We start from the raw sequence: 23,409 nt of genomic DNA on the forward strand, positions 1-23,409 counted from the left end.
ATGCTAAGTATGCCATCTATTACATGTATGTCAAGTCATGTAATATTCATTGTTGCAAGTATGTCATGTTAAATATGTTGTTTATTATATGTTATGCCATGTTACGAAATGTTTCTCTCTCAAGTTGGTCATGTATTTCAAGTTATGTTAAGTCAAGTTTATGTAGAATACATGGGGCCACAACAACTGTGGAGTATGTATTTAACTACATAGTGATGTGTAGAATACATGGGGCCACAACAACTGTGGAGTATGTATTTACACATAGAATACATGGGGCCACAACAACTGTGGAGTATGTATTTTTCATGTTAAGTCAAGTTTATGTAGAATACATGGGGCCACAACAACTGTGGAGTATGTATTTAACTACAATTGTGATGCGTAAAATACATGGGGCCACAACAACTGTGGAGTATGTATTTTTCATGTTAAGTCAAGTTTGTGTAGAATACATGGGGCCACAACGATTGTGGAGTATGTATTTTTAAATGTTAAGTCAAGTTGTGTAGAATACATGGGGCCACAACAACTGTGGAGTATGTATTTAACTACAAATGTGATGCGTAAAATACATGGGGCCACAACAACTGTGGAGTATGTATTTTTCATGTTAAGTCAAGTTTGTGTAGAATACATGGGGCCACAATAACTGTGGAGTATGTATTTTTAATGTTAAGTCAAGTTTGTGAAGAATACATGGGGCCACAACAACTGTGGAGTATGTATTTACACGTAGAATACATTGGGCCACAACAACTGTGGAATATGTATTTTTCATGTTAATTCAAGTTTCAGAGCAAGTTCATGCTAAGTCAAGTTCACTTCATGATTCAATTTAAGCTATGTCAATTATGCTATGTTGTACACTAAGTTATGCTTTAATTACTTATGAATTTGATTATGCATTTATGCTTTTACTGTCATCCATGCATCATTAGTCTGTATGGAAGTTTTTTGTTAACTTGCTGAGATTTGTAATCAAATCTCACTGTGGTAGTCCCAACTACCATTCCTCCCGAATGGTAGATCTTGTTACAGGACCTGAAGGAGGATCAGGAGCTGACCAACTAGACACAGTCGACTGAACGACGGTGCGTCGTTAATGTTAATATAGTAGTTAAATTACTACTTGTACGATGGAGTTGCATCTCCAGTACTATTGGATCATAACTATTTTGGAATAGTGCTGTGATCTTAGTTATTCAATGGATCTTTATGTATGAAGTATGTTTTAAGTATTGGGATATTTTCAGTTTGGTGCATAGTATTGCTAAAGAAAAAAAAAATTATCCGCTGCGAATATTGCATAATGTTAGATGCATGTTAGGATTATTGCATCTTATATGTCATGAACGGGGGCAGGTAACCTTGTGTTGCATGTCTCGACGCTTCAAATGTCCGTCCAATCCCAAACGGAATTTGGGGGCGTCACAGGTTGGGTCAGACGCGAACCCGATATTGGAAGACCGGGTTGCAGGCCTAAAACATACCTCTTTTATAATTAAATATATAATATAGATTCTAATTACTTATGTCTATATAGTGAATATATTTTATAGGCATATTTTATAATTTGTATAATAATTAGTCAATACAATTTAATAATTCCATATATTAGTATGTGAGAACCATATATGAAATAGATATATGCTATTATATTAAGTGTATGTATTAATAATATATGTAAACATATAATATATTGTTATGTAAGATAAATACAAATTAGTTAGATATTAATTATTTATAAATTTTTTAAAATTTTATAATTTAATAGAGGTTCTACTTGTTAGTTGTATAAATTCAATATTAGTTCTTTTGTTTATTTATTTAATTTATTAATTATTAAATCTTATTAAAAAAAACAATTCAAGCTGGTGCTCGGCTTGACTAGAACTCGTTTGTGGGATGAGGTCGAACTCGAGCTCGAGTTGAGATTTTATCTTATCGAGTCGAGCTCAAACAAAGAATAAAAAAGAATCTCGAGCTCGAGTATTTTGGGTCAAGCCGAACTCGACAAGCCAAAAACCGGCTCGGCTCGGCTCGATTACAGCCCTACATCCGGAGTTGTACCGTACAATAATTTCAGCTATCTAAACGCAATATTTTATCTTTTAAATTTTGAAAATATCCACTTAAATAAACAATATAAAATAGTAAAAACTGACATGAATAATACATGATCAATGCCAATCTGATGTGAATAGTATATAAACAGCGCAAACTAAAATGAACAGTACATAATTCAGGTACTCTATAAATACTGCAGGATTTACACATTTTTCAAATCTTAAAAAGTAAAATCTATCTCATCTCATCTCACTATTCAAACACATTTTTTTTTACAAACTATTTCATTTTATTTTAACTAAAAAATTTCACTATTATTTAAAATATATTACCTTACCTGAGTTGCATACCCCAACGAGGCAGTTGGACAAGGAAGATAAGGAATCTGCAAAGGCATTCTGGAGGGAATTGATGATTGCTAGCCCTCTTCACAAGCCAAATGTTGTTCCTCTGCTGTGTTTTTAACTTTTTGCATTGATCCAAAGGAGGGCCTTTTCTTGGTGTACAAGTATGTCTCTGGCGAAAGCGAGCGCCCATCTGCATGGTATGTTTTGAAGCCTGAAGGTCTTTTATTTGAAAATTTGATTTGGATTTGATGAGTTTGAATTGATTTTGTGACACACGTTTGTAGGGAAGAAGGGCTCAAGAGCTGGTTCTTTACTTCCATGGTCTATGAGCTAGGTGGGAAATAATTTATTTTTACTAGTTGGGAAATGATAATTTTAAGTAAAAATAAATTATTAATTAATATATAGAGTGTATTTATAAAAATAAAAAATAAAAAAAATTATTATTAAAATATTTAATATTATATTATTATTTTGACTTTGAGATAGATAACGGATTAATATCTCCAATGATTTTAATTTTTAGTCAAATTTTAGACTTGGTAATAATAGCAAATACCTTGTGGATATTAAGAAGGAAATAGATAATTACTTTTTGTGGCTGAAATTTCACTACTCTCTTATAAAACTCTTGCAAAATTTCAGACAAGGGAAGCCAAGAAAGAATCCTTTGTGGCTTGAATCATGTATCTACCAACCTGTTTAAGAAAAAACACTAATTTTTTTAGAACCATTCAAACTGTATAAAGAGGTGCACATGCAGCCACTACTTAACTCCTCTCAATGTTGGGTTGAGTGTGGAGCCTAGTTTGAGAGATGAAAAGTACCAGACAGATTGTTCATTAAATTACGCTTGACTTGGTGCTCGAGCAAAATTCAGAGAGAGAGTTCGCTCAAGATGTACACGACTGTTGGCTCAAGCGATAAAAACGCTAATATTCACTCGAGGTTATCTCACAATGCATTCGACTCTTCACTCAAGCAAAGAGTCCTAATTTTGCCACCTTAGGGTTCCTCATGTCGAAGCCTATACATATAAAGGTTTTTTCATATGTTTGTTGATGAGATTGAAGTGAGAGAGAGGCAAACGGCATGGAAAGCTTTCTTGTGAGAGAAAAAAGCCCCAGACAGAGAGTTGAGATTGTGAATAAAGTGAAGCTTTTGTAATTCACTGTGTTGTAATCTCCTTTGAATAAAATTTCATGCAGCTTCGTGAAAGTAAATAAATTGTTGAACCACGTAAATATTGTGGTGTGTGATTGTGTGTGCTTAATTCCTGTATTTCCATATTTATTTCATTGTTTGTCTCGCTATTGTTGTGTGGGTGTGGTGTTTTTCAGAACACTCAATGCTGATGAAGTCAGGCCTTGGGCAGTATGAGATCCATATTTCAGCATCAATGACAGATTGAATCAGCATTAGCCAAGATGAAAAAAAGACAACAAAATTATGAGACATTTCTTTCTTCTTCATATAAGTAAACGACTATATTAATATAATACGCATTATAAGACATTTCTTGAGCATTATAAAGTTATGAAGGAAAAGGATGCAGGCAAAACTGAAATTACATCCAATCCCATTGTCCACTGCAGTAATACATGTAGATATACCCTCAAATGGTTTACCTAAAAAAATTCTTTAATTCAATTTCCTTTCTTTTTCTGTGGATACCGGCGGAATTAATTCTTTTTCGTACCGATGTGCTGTCCTCGGTCTTTCCAATCAAGGACAATATACAAGTTATAACAAAAATTACATAAATTGAGATTACAAATGAGGAGTTTGGCTTGCTACACCTCCACAATGAAACAGATGGCTCCAAGCTAACTGATGCAAACCCTTCTTGGGAACTTCGCCGCCTGTAAATAAGCAGAAGATAGAAATTTGCAGGATGAGTTCAATGCTTACAGATGATAAGTAAGCAAATTCAAGACTCGTTTCCAGTAGATGCAAAAATTGCCTATATGAACAAGTAATTCGTCCATGATTAGTCCTATTTCTAAATAGTGAACACCATAATCACGACAACTCATCAGCTCATTTTTCTTAAGAGGAACTACGGTGCAACCTACAGGAAAAACTTCGAGAAGTTATTCATCTAACAAACTACTTAGAAATGCGTCGCTCATATGTAACCCTTAAGAGTTGGCTCAAGTGGTAAAGGCTTCACCATTAATTGATTTGTCAATTCCAAATAATTAAAGACATCCTGTTTTCTCAGTTCAATATCTTTGAATTTTATACTTTAATTTCAACTTTTCTGCATGCCCAACTGTCAAGTCAAGCTAAGAAGATATGATATGAAGTGCCAGTGAAACATACCCCAAGAAATCCTTAATGGAGTTCCATAAAGATGCCATGCGTTTGATCCGTGAGCTTGAAGCATGGGTTTCTTGGTTTCTACTTTTATGTTTATCAGAGTCACCTTGCTGTACTTCTGGAAAGAAAGAATGAAAAAGGTATAAAAATCTGGATTTCCAGCAGGATGTTCACCAACAGTCTACTTCAATCGAAAGATGGTAATATAAGGAAAATAGCTGACATTACCGGTTGTATTGGCAAAATCAGAATGGAGTCTGCTTGATGCCCTAAGTAAAGCCAATTTCTCAACAATTTGGCGTTCTTTATCACTGCCATTGCCAATGTTCATTTGGGTTTAAACATGTGCACAAGATAACAAAATAAAAATAGGATCACGCCAATGAAACCATCATCACATAGCTAAGCATCGTAATTCCATATTACTAAGAAGATAGTTTTAAGTTTAGCTTAAGCAATTAGTTTGCCCGATAGTCATCTGATATAGATGAGAGTGAGATTTTGTTTACATTCAGTTTTAGCTTGTAGATGGTTAGACTAGAGTATTGGAGTATATGGTATCCTCTTTGTAAATGAAATAGCTTGGCCTCCATTGGGTGCCTCTTTCAAGACTAGGTCTATGTGGGATTATGTGATTGAGAAGATTGAGCATCGTTTGGCTAGCTAGAAGGGAATTTATTTGTCTAAAGGCAGTGAGATCATGTTGATCAAGAGTACTCTGTCCACATTGTCTACATCTTTTCCATCCCTTTTGCCCCTCACTATTGTGGCCAATCAAATAGAGAAACTACAATGGGACTTTTTATTTATTTATTTATTTATTTATTTATTATAGGTAATCAAGAAGTTATATTCATAAAAGAGTAATGCTATACACCACACCACCATCTCACTGGCATCTCACTATATATAATGTGGCGCATTTATCACCATTTGATGATAAAGAAGCATGCAATAAATAATTATTCAATGGTGGTAAATGTGCCACATCTTACTTAGTGGGATGCAAGTAGGATGGTAGTATGGTGTATAGAATTTTCCTTCATAAAAATAGGTAAAGCCAAGGTACACAGGTAGTATACATGAGAAACACCTAACTAGAAGTTACAATAGAAAGTAGAAGATCATGGACACTTAGTCCGTTACAAACTATGGTCCCTGCCCATAATAACAAGGACTTATAGAAGAAAACTTTTAGCTCATCCGTTGTTCTTTCTTGATTCTCAAAACTTCTAGCATTTATCTCCCTCCAAATGCACCAACACATGCATATAGGAATCATTTACCTTATGGCAACTACCTAAGAGTTACCATGAAAGCCTCTCCAGCTTGCGAGGAAATCCACCAAACTAAAAGGCATGACCCATGACAATCCGATTCTTGTGAACAAATCATCCCACATGTTCCTGGCCACCTCACAGTGTAAAAGCAGATGATCTACTGATTCACCCTGCTTCTTATACACACAACACCAATCCAATACTATTATCCGTCATTTCCTTAGATTGTCCATAGTGGGGATCTTACCCAAAGATGCTGACCATACACAAAAGGCTACTTTTGAAGGAGCTTTCGTCTGCCATATGCTCTTCCATGGGAAACTAGTCATTCCAAGACTCATTAGCACTTGGTAAAATGATCTAACAGTGAAATTATCTTTCTTGGAACGACTCCAGTGCATCTTATCTTCGGAACCCCATGACAGACTTACAGAATACAATGCTACAAAAAACTCAGTAATAGACTTCAACTCCCAATCTTGGGCTGCCCTAATGAAGCCATTTGAGAAGGCCAAAAGATTAGCAATCGCTGCATCCATTTCTCTTGCGATCTCAAAGATAGTAGGGAAGGTGTCTCGGAGGCTATGGTTACCACACCATTTGTTATACCAAAAACTAATACGAGAACCATCACCCACCACAATGTGTTCATGTCCTCGAAAGACTCCCAATGACTCCTAATATATTTCCACAATCCCACTCCATGCGTGCCTCATATCTCATTTGAACACCATCCACCCAAAGCCTCTCCAACCTATGAATCCATAACAGACTTCCATAACGCCTCCCTTCATGTTGGTACCTCCATAGCCATTTACCCAAGAGGGATTGGTTGAATTTCGTCAAGTGGCGAATCCCCAATCCTCCCCTGGAAATTGGAGTACAAACCATTGACCAATTAACTAGATGAAATTTGAACTCTTCCCCCAAGCCACTCCACAAGAAATCCCTTTGTAACTTCTCAATGTGGTTAGCTACCTTTGTAGGAAGCGGGAACAAGGACAAAAAGTAGGTGGGTAGGTTTGATAGAGTGCTTTTAATTAAAGTTGGCCTACCTCCTCTCAATGAATATAACCTCTTCCAAGAAGCCAATCTGCGCTCCACCTTTTCGACTACGTCATTCCAAATCCTCTCTGATTTAAAAAAAAAAAAAAGCAACCAATGGTAATCCAAGATACTTCATAGGCAGAGATGATAATTTGCAACCCAAGAGTGTAGCTAAACTCTTTGCATTGTGGACCACCCCCATTGGCACTAATTCAGACTTTGAAAGGTTGATACTCAAGCCTGACATAGCTGCAAAACAAAGAAGTAGTGCCCTCAAAGCTTGAATGTGTCAAAGATGTGCACCACAAAAGACGAGAGTGTCATTGGCAAAAAGCAAGTGAGATATATTGAGATCCCCGTTCCCCACCGAAAAACCATATAGTAGCCCACCTTCCACAACGCTCTCAATTATCTTATTGGGAGCTTCCATGACAAATAAAAAAAGTAAAGGAGAAAGTGGATCCCCCTGTCTCAAGCCATGAGAGGAGTTGAAGAAACTCACCGGTGAGCCATTCACCAAAATAGAGAAACAAACTGAAGAGATGCAAAATTCCACCCATTTCTGCCATCTTCCCTCAAAACCACATCTGTCAAGTAAGTAGAGTAAGAACTGCCAATTGACATGGTCACATGCTTTCTCCATATCTAACTTGTAGAGTAACCTGGGTTCTCTATACTTAAGTTGTCTGTCCAAAACTTTATTTGCAATAAGCACCGAATCAAGGATTTGTCTACCTTTGACAAATGCATTTTGCGGCTTCAAAATAAGTTTTTCCACCACCGAGCTCAATCTATTCGCGAGCACTTTGGACAGAATTTTATACACCCCATTCACAAGGCTAATGGGATGATAGTCTCTAACATATGTGGACCCCACCTTTTTAGGAATAAGTGCTAAGAATGTAGCATTAAGACTCTTTTCACATTTAGCATTTGTATGAAACTCATGAAAGACTTGCATTAGATCTTCCTGAATCATCTCCCAACAAACTTGAAAGAAACCCAAAGTAAACCCGTCCTGATCGGGAGTCTTATCACTTGCCATACCTCTTATAACTCTGCACACCTCCTCTTTTGCAAACAGCCTCTTTAGCCGCCCTACACTCCGCTGATCTAATGCTGAAAAATTCAAACCATCCACTTTCGGTCGCCAAATAGAGTTGTTGAAAATACTGCTCAATGTGGTTGCTGATTTACTAACTGGTCCAAAGAAACTGCCCCTTCTACCATCAGTGAATCAATTGCATTGTTCCTCCTGTGGGAATTAGCCACCATGTGGAAGAATTCCGTGCACTTATCCCCCCTCCTTAAGCCAAAGCGCCCTTGGTTTCTATCTCCATGAAATCTGCTCATCAAAGTTACTGTTTCCAGTTCAGCTACTACTTGACTCTTGCGGATTTTTTAAGGTTCAGATGGTGTTCTGGCCGCCTCCTTTCCTTCCAAACCCTGTAACTCCTCCACAAGAGAATGCCTCTGCTGAAACACATTGCCAAAAACTTGTTCATTCCATTGCTTCAAGTCCTGTTTCAATGCTTTAAACTTTTTCGCCATTATGAAACTTGAGGATCCTTGGAAATTGTAGAAGACCACCATTGTCTGACCTTGTCTACAAAACCTTCAGTTTTAAGACACATATTCTCAAACTTAAAATGCCTTCTACCACCTTGGATGCTTCCACAAACTAAAATGATGGGGAAGTTATAAGAGCATAACCGGGGTAACCTTCTTTGAGCTACATACAAGAAGTGTGACTTCCATTCAGGAGTTAGCAAAAATCTATCAATCCTCGGCTAAGATGGAACTTCTCGGTTGTTGGACCAAGTAAACGTGCCTCTTGTCAATGGAATGTCCATAAGCTCCTGCTATGAAATGAAATCAGAAAAGTCCCTTATTGCTGGAATGATGTGAGATACACCCAAACTTTCGCTTGGAAAGCGAGATATGTTAAAGACCCCACCAATGCAACTTGGTAGCTCCCACCAACGAGGAAGTCTTGCCAATTCTTCCCACATTAGCCTTCTCTCCGAATCAATATTTGGGCCATAAACTCCAGCAAATGCCCATTTGAAGCCGTCTTCTAAATTTACAAAAGAGCATGCAACAAAGAAATTTCCCACACAATCCTCCACCATATCCACCACCCTTTTATCAAACATAATTAGAACTCCCCTAGATGCTCCTTTTGATGGCAGATAAGACCACCCAACATGTTGCCCTTAGAGCTGAAATACCAAAAGCTGAAAGAGCTGAGATGATCATTTGTTGTACCATTTCTGGTGTAATAGAGGTGGGATTTTGAGAAGTGGAAGCTAGAACATGAGAGGAAGTGGCCAAGGTAGAACTGGCAATACTAGTAGCCTCAGCAGCAGCTGAATAGACAATTTCTTGGCGACGTGGATGACGTATCGGGCAATCCTTGATGATATGTCCTTGCTTCTTGCAATAGTTGCAAGTTTTCTTAGAGCAATTTGCAGCGATATGCCCATAACCTTTGCAACTATAGCATTGAGTAGTGCTCAAATCCCTCCCTTTGGTTTTTCCTTGAGCTGCATATGCCACAGGAGCTGGAGTAGCATGGCTTTTCGAGTCATCAATCTTTGCTCCTCTCGAAATATCTCCCCCAAGCACATATCAAGTGGAGGCACTTGATCTCAGTTCATCAAATTAGCACGAATAAATTCAAATTTAGGCCTTAGTTTCATAAGAAAATGTGCCCACATACTTGCTTCATGAACAGCTCGAATATCAGCCAAACTTGTCACTGGAATTGATGTGTACACAATATCTGTAGACTCAGCCCACAAGTTACAAAAACCAAAATAAAACTCCTCCACACAGAGAGCTCCTTGAGAGAAACTCGACATCTCTAGTTCGAGTTGAAATCTCTTAACTACATTATTCTAAGTATACAGCCCTTGAGATGATTCCACATATCACGAGCATTCTTGAATGAGCATAAATTCAAGATAATATGGGGATAAACAGATCCAAGAATCCAAGACATGACTGGGGCATCCTTGCTTTCCCAAGAAGCCCACTGATCTTTGTCCTCTGGTGCCACACTACTCCCATTAATATGATCCCAAAGTTCCTTCCCTTTCACCAAAAGTTGAAATTGAAAAGACCACGCAGCATAATTCTTTCCATCGAATTGAACCAGAAGAGAATCTCTAATTTCAGAAGACATGATAGACAAGAAACCTTAGCCGCAACCCTTGAGAGTAGAAAAAAAAATAGCCGCAACTCTGGAAACAGAAAAACACTAGCCGAAAAAATAAATAAATAAATAAATCTTAGAATTAGAAAAACCTAGGATTATGAACCTTGCTATGATACCATAACAATTTTCGTTTGTTGAATGATCTCCTGCTCTTTCTTCCCATTCATAAATAGCAAAAAATAGATTACATAGATGGGAAATTCGAAATCCGACTTCCTATCTTAAAGGGATTCAAATCTTGGATAAGATATGTTTCCCATACTTATCTACCCAATCTAAATATTCAAATTACAAATCCTATACAGCTGTACAAATCTGTCTATACCCGAAATACATAGATAAACATAGGAATTAATTTAAATAAATATAATCCACTAATAGCCCTCTCCATAAACTGCGCACTATTTGTCTTGTAATAGCTTCCAACTTGGTCTCTTGTAAACAAATTATATCCCACTTCAATTGACGAAGTAAATTTCTAACTTGGAGCCGCTTATTAAGATCATGCAGCCCCTCACGTCCCATGATATTATTTTTGGCTTCATGGGACAACCATTTTACCCCTCCCCTTACAACGCTCCCGATTCGAGCTCTTCTCACCACCATTGTCTTTCATTGCCCATGTTAGCCTATTGAGTTCTCTTTCCCTCATTTTGGCCAAATTCATAGACAGGTCCGCTTTGGATTGAGCATTAGCAGCCTCTATGGCTGAGTAAAGCCATAAATTCAGCTTCGAAGCCCTCACATTTAATCCCTATCACCTGCTTAAGATCCATAGCTTTTTGGATAACCCAATCTGTCACGTTGGGATGAAAAGAATTTAGAGTGGGTTCATCCTCACCATCCTTAAAATCCTCATACAAAACCAAAGAACCAACCAATTCAACCTCCCCCATATCACCCACAGAGTCCACACCTCCATTTATCTCCGATATCTGTTTTTTTGCCGAACAGAATTTTTCCAATAACTGTGCAGTAGATGACACTGACCAGCAGTTATTGACCAGCACAGAAAGTTCCAACAGTGGTTTCTGTGGTGACCCACAGTGTTCATAAGGACACGGGACCACTGTCAACTGTGCCGTAGTCTTCTCCAACACTGGGACCACAATCGTCGCCGCCGGGGAGATGGGAGGCAGCCCAGCGTTTCCCAGCATCAAAGTCTGTGCCACCCGGAGGTCTGGTGGCCCACCCATATGCTCTGTATGCACCGTCGTGTCGATCTGTAGTGGCTCTGTTGGTGGAGTGTCGCCGACATAGGGGTGGGATGTCACATGGTGGGGAGACAACCCAGAGGCTGCCGGCGCACAAGTCTGAATTTCAATGAATTTCATGCCACAACAGACTTTCATGTGCTGGATTTTCATGCTTTCTTCTATCATTTTCTACTTCTAATTAAAGCATTTTTCTCGTATACATCCAATGCACTTGGTCTATGCTTTTGTGTTATCTAACAATAAAATTCTCCATTACTTACACAAAAAATAAAAAATAAAAAATAAAAAAGAAAAGAAAAACAAGTTATACAAGAAGTAGACAGAAATATACTGTTAAAAGCTGTCCAACTTAATCCACTGCATAGGAAAGAAGTATAAACATCAAAATGGCACGCACCTGACAGTTTTTGGGATCAGAACATTGACAATGAAGTGATGATCACCTCTCTGAGAAGGTTTATTGATGTTTGGAACCCCCATGCGTGAAATTTTAACTTTTTCTCCAGGCTGAATTCCGGAGGGAATTTGAAGATCTTTCAAACCCTCAACAGTTTCTACCTGAAATCACATTAAGATTTCTATGTCATTTTATTTATTCATATTTTGAACCACACCAATATTACCGGCCATAGTGCTCTGGAGAATACCATATAACTCTTGCTTATCAGACACCCCACAGTTCAAAGATGACAGAAGAAAGTAGGAAAAACAACACACAAGCCAGATAAAAATATTCATGAAACTTAGGTGTGGCTCTTGTATAAGTCCCGTGTACTTGGCTTCATCTATTATCAATAAAATGCTTATTTACTGATAAAAAAATATTCAAGAAACTGCAATGACAGAAGAATGTAGATAAAAATAGGGGGAAATTACATTTTGCTCTACCAAATTGCCATCCATTTTTCTCTGTGGATCAAAAAGTACCAAAGGTCCAAAAGTTTCAATTGGTACCATAAACGATGAAAACTGCAATGTGCACCCCCTGTCCATCTAAGGGATTAATTTGGAACTTAGGGTGCACAACAAAACCTATTGGTAGTTTAAGGTGCACATTGAAACTTTTCATAAATTAAGGTACAAATTGAAACATATTGGCAATTAGAGTGCAAGTTAACCCCTAGAGGTTGGCTCAAGTGGTAAAGGCCTTAGGCTTGGGGGTATGCTACCCCCAAGTCTAAGGTTCAAGTCCTCTTGAGTGCTAACAATCTCTAGGGGCCATTGGACTAGGGATTTTCCCTTTAAATTACCCGAGGTGCACTTGTGGGAAATTCCTTACTGAGGGCCTGTGCACCCCCAATATTAGTCAGGACACTGTTCCCGGACACCCGGTGCCAATAAAAAAAAGAAGAAGTGCAAGTTAGAATTGAACTCTTCAATTTGATTGCATTTTCAAAACAAGAACACAAGGCCAAGTTAGATACCACTTAAAATTCTGAGTCAGAGGTAGTATTAATGGTAATTAGGTGGTCAATCATGTCACCAAGTTTGTTAGGGATGAAAAATCAAGTGGAATTGCCTCTGAATTATGCGTTTTTTTTTTTTCTATAACTTTGGATTATGCCATAGAAACTAGTGAAACCTAAGATGGAATCCCATTTTGGTAGATCTTATTAGATTCACAATTCTACAAAGTGATCGACAATTCCAGCTTACATTTTTAATCTCTTATTTATGTGGTGATGAAAGTTAAGTATAACAAAATCAACATAGAAAGGAAAACATGAGGCAAAATATTAATTGCATCAAATAATTTGTTAATAGAACTAAGTAGATGAATGGCAAAGAACAATAAAACCTCTCCACCTATAATACTAGGAGTTATTATTACCTTAACTACAGTCCCTAGTATTGCCTCGGTATAGTCAATATTAATTTTTGAGTAAAGCTGTAGACCTTCCCTCCAAATTCCATGCTTTTCATCTACATGGAGGACCAAATAGAGATCACCAACTACACCCCTGCCAAAAGGAAAAAAAGACAGAAGAGTGAAACAAAGTTTAAACATCCCTGTGATGATACCATATTTTTCTTTTATGTTAAAAAATATCTTATAAAGAAAAAAAATTATTGTCTAAAAATCCTTTTGATAAGTACTTTATGTCTTGTAAAGTGAAAATCACAAAACAAAACAAACGTACAACGACCTGTTTTGTTGCAACTTTTACAGCTAATTTTCCGTTCTCGTTCATTAAAACAGAAAAAAAAAAAAGTCCAAAAATGTGTTACCAGATGTGTTTCCTAAACTGTTTCCAACTTTTACTTACTAGCTTTATTTTTTTTTTATTTCTTTGATTTCAAATTTAGGGTAAAACAAAATGATCACAAACAAGATATTTCTAAATGCTTTTCTTGTTCTCTAGTAACAATTTTAAAAAACTATTTTTGAGAACACAATCAAATAGCCCTGATAATGAGCATGTCATAACATGATAAGGGGAAGAATAAGAATGGAATGCCAGTTAGAGATAGTAGTAGTAGTGAAAATGACATTAGTAGGATTTGAAAGCGCAAGCTTCTAACCATTCTTTCTTTTTTAATCTTCAGCAATGCCATTAAGACTTTTGAGTCACAAACATATCTAAGAAATCAAGTTATTTTTCAATACTCTAGTCCATTGTTCACACACTCTAACCTCTGTACACTTTCATATTCTTCAGAATCCTCAAAAGAGAAAAATTACCTCTATAATATTTGGGCTTGAGTATAAGAGATGATGAATGGCTTAGGTTTTCCTTCTAGTCATTAGAATCACTCTGTCCATAAATTTCATCATACTTTTTCACTCCTAATTTTAGGCCACAAAGCAGCTCAAATTTTACACTAATGTTGATCTATATTGTATCCACCCCCTCATGGACTTAAAAAACACTTCACTAAAAAATTATTAGCAATTTAAAACCATACAATGGAACAAATGAAATCAGGACAATATATCAGTAATAAGCCAAAGTCATGCCCCTTAAGGCACGCTTCATTTTCACTCTTTTACTTCTTCCATATCCCTTTCTCTGATTAATCTTTCTCAGTTTCTGGAGCTGTTGGCACCAAATAGAAACAGAAAGAGCCGATTTCTAGTCACTTGGCAAAACTCTGATTATTCAATTTAAAGATTACATTAGAAAAACTCAATTTAGAAAAAAATAAAATAAAATAAAAATCTGGAATTGATAGCAAACCTGTTCTTATTGGCATTCCCTTCACCTGGAATTTTCATTGTTGCTCCATCACTAACGCCAGGTGGTATGACCACTTTCATGTTTCTCTTTGACCACACTTGACCACTGCCACCACACCTTCGGCAGTGATCAGTGATTATCTTGCCATCACCACCACACTTGAAGCAAGTCGATACCTAAAAATTTGTATAATAACATCCATGCAGCAAATCAAACAAGGGAAGCGAAATGTAAAAGGAAAGATGGGAGGAGAGAGATTATATGGTCAGCCCATCCTTTGTGCCTATAATTGATAATATTAGCTCAAACAAAACTTGTTCCACATAGGAGATATGTAGAGTTACAACAAAGAAGATTAAGAAAATAAGCTACAATCATTTAGCTATTTGAGTCTTTGACTATGACACAGGTTTGTAACAGTGTAGCAGAAGTTAATTCTTGGACAAATGTGTGTATGCATCCACCATATCCTTTCAAGGATCATTTACAAGAATTATAGGGGCCTTTTCACAAATCCTGAATGGATACAAAAGATTTTTATATTCCATTTTTTTCTTTTTCATGTTGAAAAGTATTGCATTGTGGGATTATGTACGTAACATTATTTATAAGCATTAAAAGGACCAAGGACTGGGATTTCCCTATTGGAGTGAATAGCGTGAAAGTAAGATACTCCAATTAAATAAAAGCTGAAAGAGTGAATGAATAAACATCATGTGAATTGATAAACAAATCACAAAAAAATAAAAAAAAAACTGTTTACTCTTTACTCAGAGTAGAACTAGAGCATAACATAACAAAATTGAAAATTGCATTTCAATTGGAACTTGGTTATTCAACTGAAATTCTTGCTATATCCTCACCCCTGGGAATGTCTCACAATATTCATTCATGAATAAAGTGAATATTGAATGAATACCTCATGGACAGAGAAAGCATGCCATCAGTTTGATGCACCCTGATAAATACTAGGTGAGTCATTATTTTGAGAGTTGATACCAGGCTAGAAGTTTTCCACAAGCTTCAAAGACAAAAGATTATGCATTTGATAGATGATTAACCTGTATGCTCATCCACTCTATATGTCATCACCAATATGTTCTGAAAGGTCATATTACCTGCGACATTATTCCAAATGGCGTTTCCTGACTTTTCATTACCCCTCCTCTACCTCCACACTGAGAACATGATTGAATGGAACTATTAGATTTTGCTCCTGTCCCATCACACTTATCACATGTCTCGGAACAAGGAACTTCTATTTCACGCCGCCCACCGAAAATTGATTCCTCAAAGCTCATATAAAGGTCCTGCCTATAATAAAAAGAATTATTTTAAACATTCAAATAAAGATTATGAATATGACAAAATAAATTCTCAAATATTCATGATCATAACGATACAAAATATGCATTGGAAGTAATTCCAAAACTATTCCAAAAGATGGCTGGCAACTGTAAAAGGCGAAACCAGCAATTCACATACAGGCATTTCGCATGCAAAAAGTTAAGGCTGCATCTATCAGAAATAAAAAAAAAAGGCTAAAAGGTAACAATTTCATCTGAAAGACATAGGAGTAGAGTTTTAGTATATAAGTGCAATCAACTTCCTTTTCTCTTAACTGACTGATCTTGCTACCGAGTGCAGGGACTACATTTATAGCTTCAATAGCAACTAATATTTTGCAGATCAATAGTTACCGAATATCAAGAGCCTGGTTTTGCTTGTTTCTCAGGTTGAAATTGATGCCTCCCAGATCATCCATTCCTCCAAAAAGCCCATCTGACCCACCGAAGAATGCACTAAATACTTCAGATGGATCCACCTAACAATTTAATAATGAAATGAAACAAGAAAAGATGCATAAGGAACTTACGTGGAATGAACACCCCACCCCCATAAGAAAATATAAATACACACAAAAACTCCACTAAAATAAAATTCAGAAGTGAACAAATATATTTTTTTTGATAGTTAAAAGTAAACAAATATAAAAGTAATTTGTTTTTTCGGACATTTTGGAAAGAGGTAAAGTTGGTTATGAACCTACCCCCTGTGCACCACTGCTTGAACCACCATTTTCTGCCTGTAAACCTGCCTCACCAAAGCGATCATATAAAGATCGTTTCTCATCATCTGATAGGACCTACACAGATACTTTATTACCGAATGAAAAAAAAAAAAACTTAACTACAAAAAGATAATTGCTGCATACAAAATCATTGAATTTCCAACAAACAACTCTTTAATTTACTTGATTTAACATCAAGCCATACACCCCCCAAGATAAATTTTACTCAAACTAACACATGAAGCACAATTTTAGTCTAACATAATTAAAGAATGATGAATGGAAGGATGAAGAAAAAATAATCCCAAAAAATGTCAAAGGATCCAACTAACAACTTCATTAGGTACAAAAAGTTAGTTCTAGAGTGAGCAAATATAAATGATGACAAACAAAGCAGAATGTTGGGAGAAGAAATACCTCATATGCAGCACTTATCTCTTTAAACTTCTCTTCTGCCCCAGGACCCTTATTAAGATCTGGATGATACTGTTCCATAGAAGGAGATATCAATTTCCCCATAAAATAAAACTTGAAAATAAGTGAACTGAGATCTAGACCAACCTGGATTAATTGTTTAGAGCTGGTGCAACGATACATCAAGCATAATTTTTTACAATTATTTAAAAACCATCATAACAAATTATTGAAAAATTTCAGCTTTTCTATGGGTAGCAGCATAGGAAAGTGGTCACCTTCTGTGGACATAAATAACAACAAAGGTATGAGAAGAACTAGCTTATCTCAACACCAAATTGATTTGCTTATTTAAAGACGAAATAAATACAAATGCGGTAAATTGTCTAAAGGGGGCAGAGTCACATTGATTAAAAGCCCATTGTCTAATCTACCCACATATTTCCTCTCCCTCTTTCCAGTACTTGCGGGGGTAGCTACAAGAATTGAGAGGATTTTTTGGAATTTCTTATGGGATGGTAATGGCGAGGAAAGAAAATATCACTTGGTGCGTTGGAACAAGGTTTGTATCCCGGTGTCATGTGGAGGATTGGGCGTGTGGAATTTAAAGCTTTTCAATAAAGCTCTCCTAGGGAAGTGGCTTTGGAGGTACAACAATGAGAGTAATGCATCATGGAGGCACATTGTGGGTGTTCAATGTGGGAGGATGGAATTGGTGTACTAATGAAGTAAAACGGGTGTATGGGGGTGGGTTTGTGGAAGTCCATTCAGTTGGGATGGGGGGATTTTGTCAAAAACATTAATTTCAAAGTGGGGAATGGACAAATATTTATTTTTGGCATGATAATTGGTGTGAGGATTCAGCTCTTAAATTTGTATTTCCTAATCTTTTTAGGATTGCTAGAAACAAAGGGGCTGCAGTGGCTGACTCTTATTAGTTATCTAATAATATGTTGCATTGGAATGTGGAATTTATCAGAGAATTAAAGGACTGGGAAGTGGGTGAAGCTGCTGATTTCTTTGTAAAATTATATGATATGAAGGTCGATCAGAATAGGGAGGATAGGCTGCTGTGGGTGCATGGTTATAATTCTAGATTCTCAGTGAGATCTTTCTACAAGGTGTTTAATAGTCATGGTGATAAAGTATACCCCTGGAAATGTATGTGGAGAGCAAGGGTGCCTAGTAAAGTTGCATTTTTTTTTGTTGGCCGGTGTCTCTTGAGAAAAGAGTAATGCTAGGTACAAGCCTCATACAAGCCTTTTGTAAAAAAATGGGTCCGACTAATAAAGAATAGTTTTTTTTTTTTTTTACACTGTTTTTAGGTGAGGTCCACTTTTTTACAAAGGCTTGTATGGGGCTTGTTTGTTTGGGGCTTGTACAAATCATTTCTCCTATATTAACCACGGATAATTTGAGGAAAAGTGGATTATTTGTAATTGACTGGTGTTTTATGTGTAAAACAGATAGCAAATCTGTTAACCATTTCTTTCATTGTAAGGTGGTGATGAAGCTATGGAACAAGGTTTTTGCAAGGGTATGCATTGCTTGGGTGATGCCTTTGCGTGTGGTAGACTTTTTGGCTAGCTGGCAAGGTTCAGTGGGATGTGGAGGCAGTGCAGCAGCGTGGAGGATGATACCCTTGTGTTTGTTTTGGGGCTTATGGTTAGAGAGAAATGGGAGGTGTTTCGAATATTGCGAACGAACTATGGGGTTATTCAGGGATTTTTTCTTTAGCACTTTAAGTTTTTGGGTGAAGAACCTTGTAAGGGATGGGAATATTTGTAATGTTTTGCCTTAGTTCTATTTTGCTATAGCTTGTATTTAGGTGCACTAACTTGTATACATCGTATGTACATGGGCTATGCCTATTTACTTGGAATAAATTCTATTATTATCTATAAACAAAAATACAAATGCGGTAAATTCTATACAAGCGACCTGAGCAGGAGAACAAGATTAATAATTAAATTTGTTACGGTGAAATTTCATGGAACGCTCTAGAAAGAAATGGAGAATATTCATAGAGCTTATGGATTCCAAATATGAGTTGAAGAAAATCCTTTCTAAATACTACATTATGCATCTGCTATATGTATTTGACATGTTCGCAAGAACAATAAATTAAACGACAAAGTGACATGAACTGCTACGTTTTTCCAATCACTGACCCAAGGACATTGGCGTGGTACCAAGTTCTGAAATTACGTTTCTATCATTTTCTCAGCAACCAAACAGACCAATAACAAAGTTTGCTTCCAAAGTTACTAAATTTACTACATAGAAAATCACAAACCTTACGAGCGAGCTTTCTGTAAGCGCTCTTGATTTCCTGCAAAGAGGCATTGCGACCTACGCTCAAAGTGGAGTAATAATCGGTCCCAGCGGCCTTGATTGAAGCGCAACGTGATCTCCTGCGGGAGAAACCAAAACTGGGGTTCGAAAGTCCATAACTTCTGTTGAAGAATCCGCAAGCACTGGAGCTCAGACACAAACGGATAAGGGTAGGGGAGGGATTAAAGGAATTGGGCCAAACCGCAAAGCTGGGAATTCGAGGGAAGTTGGAGATGGGGTTTATGAGATTGGCATAAGAAGAACAAGAACAAGAAGAAGAGGAGGGAGTGAGGGTCATGGGCATGGTTGAAGCTCGGGGTTGGGACTGTAAGGAGATATATGCAGGGGTTAAGAATCTTCAGTATCGGGGCTATGGTTTTGGAGGGGTTATGCTGGGGTTTTAGGTTCTCTTTGACCGATAATTTGTTTATCTTCTTGTTTTCTCTCTTTATTTTTTTGGTTAATATATAATTTCTTGAAAACTTTTACCGCTAAAACAAGATTTTGCAAAACGCAATATATTATATTTATTTTATAATAAAAATAATTTTAAAATTTGATGTATGACATGTCGGTCTATAAATTTATTATTATAAAATATATTTATAATTAGAGAATTTCACTAATTTCTTTAAAGTTAGACAATGATTTTTTCAAAATCCCAAACTTCAATTTTATTCTGTTTTATTATTATTTTAATCCAATTGAAGTCAAGATTTTAGGGTACTGAAGTTAGAGCAAATGGAGTTTCATAGCATTGACAATGATTTAGTCATTGATTTAGTCATTGTCAAGTTCAAAATTTAAATAAAAGTTGAGGTTTTGGCTAAAGTCAAAGCTATTAAAGATATTAATCTATATTAAATTATTTATCCCATCATCAAAATAATAATAATATAATATTATCAAAATAATAATAATATAATATTATGTATTTTAATAATATTTTTTTTTTATATTTTGTAAATACACTCTATATATTAATTAATAATTTAATTTTTACTTAAAATTATTATTTTCCAACTATTTTTTATATCAACCTAATTATCCAATATAATATAGCCTTGTTTACAAAAAACTATTTCCAGAAAAGTTTAGACATAATATAGCCATGTTTACTAATAAAAGTTTTAAAAATAATTTAATAAAGTTTTGTTAATTATTTGTTAATAAAATATGAATTTGATGAGTGAATAGTAACTCTCCAACTTTGAAACTTTCTTTTTACTAATCCAACATAGGTCATTTATATAAGAATTTTGTTATGTGCAAGCAAAATCGTGTACTAATCTACGTACCAATACTGGTTTATTCATATTCAAAATTTAAATTAATATTATTTTTAATAAAATCTATTTTTTGATCAATCATATTAGATTGGTGTACATATTAGTACACAGTTGTATTTGTAACTAAATTTTTCCTTTATACAAAACTTAATTATATTTTGAATTTCACTAACAATAGGCTAGTCTCATACGAGTCCTCTAAACTCTAATCTCATGTGTCTATTTCTTCTCTCTTCACTTTCCACGATGATATTGGTGCTTTTTTTTTTTGGCAATAGATGGCTTTTATCGACTACTCCAATTATAGTTTTAAATTTCATTATGTTCTAGCAGGAATTTTTTGCTTCAGTCCAATATCTAGTACACCATACTTTCTCATTATGTTTCATTCTAAATTTCGGTTCGTTTTAGTCTGTTTTGGCCATTCTAGTCAAATTCCAACCAAAATTGGCATTTCGGACCCTATTCTATTTTAGATTATTTTTGTAATTTTCTTGTGCTTGGATATCATTTTTGTAAATTTTAAATCACATTATATTTAATTAATTATAAAATATAAAATGTATTTATATAATTTTTATTTTTTGTAACTTCAAATATGTTTCCTCATTCTTTTTTTTTTTAAATATCATTATTTTTAATAATTTCTCTATTTTTATTTTATATTTTTCCATTGTTTTTTTGTCTCAACTCAAGTTTGTGATTTTCTTAACGTATACTCGTTTTATAAATTTTCAATTCTTTCATATATATATATATACACACACACATATATACATGATATACATTTATATATATGTATTTATTCTATTAGTTATTAGTTTATATATACATATAAATATTTATATATAATATATAGTTAACCACGAAACGGTACACCAGAATGTACCATATCAAAATATTTCACTTCAATACTTAAATCGAAATGATCATGAAAAGGAATTTAAAATATTATCTTTATCTAAAAAATTGCCAAGGGATTGGATTCTAAAAAAGGTAGATATGGGGATCCATTTATTCCCCCAAATACAAACCTTGGTTTTAGTTCCTACCCTCCAAAACATGCTACCTTTGATCAAATATATGGAAGACCAAAGACTCTCTATATGAAAGAAGGTCTAGGGCTCATGCCGGACAAAATTGAAATAATTTTGATGTTTAGTTATAACAGATAATCGAAATAGAGAAAACAAGATATTCATCTAAAATACAGAGAAAATTCTGAATAATATTAATTAATAGTAAAATTCAAAATTATTTTTAAAACCTAAAAGCCGAACTTAAATAGCTGCAAAATTCAAAATTATGAAGAGTTTTCAAAAAATAGCAAAAATTTAAATTATTGTACGAGAAATAAATACATAAATAAACAATAATCCTATAAAATTTGGTCAAAATCAAAATCATAATCACTTCCAAACTTGAAATCAAATATTTACTAATAAAACTAGAATGAGCAGAAATACATGATTTGGGATAAAATAACTAATATCATAAATATATATGATTTAGGGGAAAATAACTTATATCCCATATCAATTTGGGTTTTCACCAAGGGTCCGGGTCCAATTTTGCCTTTATGTACTAATAAGGTAAGAATGAATATAAATATATAATTTGAGAGAAAATAACTAATACTCCATATCAATTTAGGTTTGCACCATTCTCACCGAGTTGGAGAGAATTGGCCTCGAATTCTAAATTTTTTTGCCTCGATCTTTTGGATGTCTAATTAGATTAATCGTTCTTTCCTTTTGTTGTATTGTTCCTATGATTATAGAAAAACTAAAATTGATTTAATCGACTCGAAATAAAATAATATTGAATATCTTATATTCCAAAATTAAGTTTTGTTCCCATATCTCAAATCTAAAACAAAAAATATTTTGCATAGGAGAATTTAAAAAAAAAAAAAATCCACAACTCCAACAAAATCAATATAGTTAACTGTCTCAAAATTTGTTTTATGATTTTCAAACTTCAAAACTTTATTACCATTTTCTTTTTTCAAATTTTATATCTTTTCAATAAATATAGTTATCTTATCCACTAAGTTATCTTCATCAGAATGGGTATTATATATTAGTATAGAGTTCCACTCTATGAAAGAGTGTCCATCCTCAAACTCTTCTTCCTCAAAGTCGTAATTGTACTCAATATCATGCAATAAATCAACAAAACCTTCAGCTTGAAGAGTACAAGAAAATTCTAATTAATCAACTCTAAAATCTAGGTCCACATGACGCTCTTCTCAACCACAATACTCTTATAATAGAGTATGATTGTGATACGGGTCCCCAAAATTTGAATCAAAATCATAATTTTCTATCCCACGATTACCAATATCCTGCGCTATTAGATGCTGGGTTAACTCTGCAACCTATTTTTGTAAATCCTTAATCATTACATCCTGAACGCTACGATAACGATGTAGAAATTTCTCGTTTGAAACCTACCCACGAAGACCATAACTACGACCACCAACCATGGAAACTGATGAAATATTATTCCAGGAGAGATGCTTAAACTTTGATGCTAGACAAAATTGAGATAATTCTTACGGCTAGTTCCAACAAATAATTGAAATAGATAAGACAAGAGATTCACTCAAAATACAGA

At 35.2% G+C, this 23,409-nt stretch overlaps 1 protein-coding gene across 2 annotated transcripts; it reads right to left on the minus strand.

Moving 5' to 3' along the window:
• Positions 1 to 3,922: 3,922 nt before the first annotated feature.
• On the minus strand, positions 3,923 to 19,940 carry LOC122297112 (chaperone protein DnaJ). 2 transcript variants are annotated; one of them, XM_043107015.1, is made up of 12 exons: positions 19,464 to 19,603; positions 17,315 to 17,448; positions 17,171 to 17,239; positions 16,733 to 16,828; positions 16,383 to 16,507; positions 15,801 to 15,996; positions 14,683 to 14,858; positions 13,335 to 13,464; positions 11,901 to 12,061; positions 4,968 to 5,050; positions 4,743 to 4,857; positions 3,923 to 4,279 (listed from the first exon to the last, which is right to left on the minus strand). In XM_043107015.1, the coding sequence occupies exons 2-12, from the start codon at positions 17,348 to 17,350 to the stop codon at positions 4,042 to 4,044; spliced, it is 1,425 nt and encodes a 474-aa protein (XP_042962949.1). In that variant the 5' UTR covers positions 17,351 to 17,448; positions 19,464 to 19,603; the 3' UTR covers positions 3,923 to 4,041. The 2 variants fall into 2 exon arrangements, with proteins under 2 accessions (XP_042962949.1, XP_042962948.1); XM_043107014.1 differs by lacking the exon at positions 17,315 to 17,448 and having other exon boundaries at positions 19,464 to 19,940.
• Positions 19,941 to 23,409: the final 3,469 nt, after the last annotated feature.

This window comes from Carya illinoinensis, chromosome 15, assembly GCF_018687715.1.
Source record: "Carya illinoinensis cultivar Pawnee chromosome 15, C.illinoinensisPawnee_v1, whole genome shotgun sequence".
NCBI classification, from domain to species: domain Eukaryota; kingdom Viridiplantae; phylum Streptophyta; class Magnoliopsida; order Fagales; family Juglandaceae; genus Carya; species Carya illinoinensis.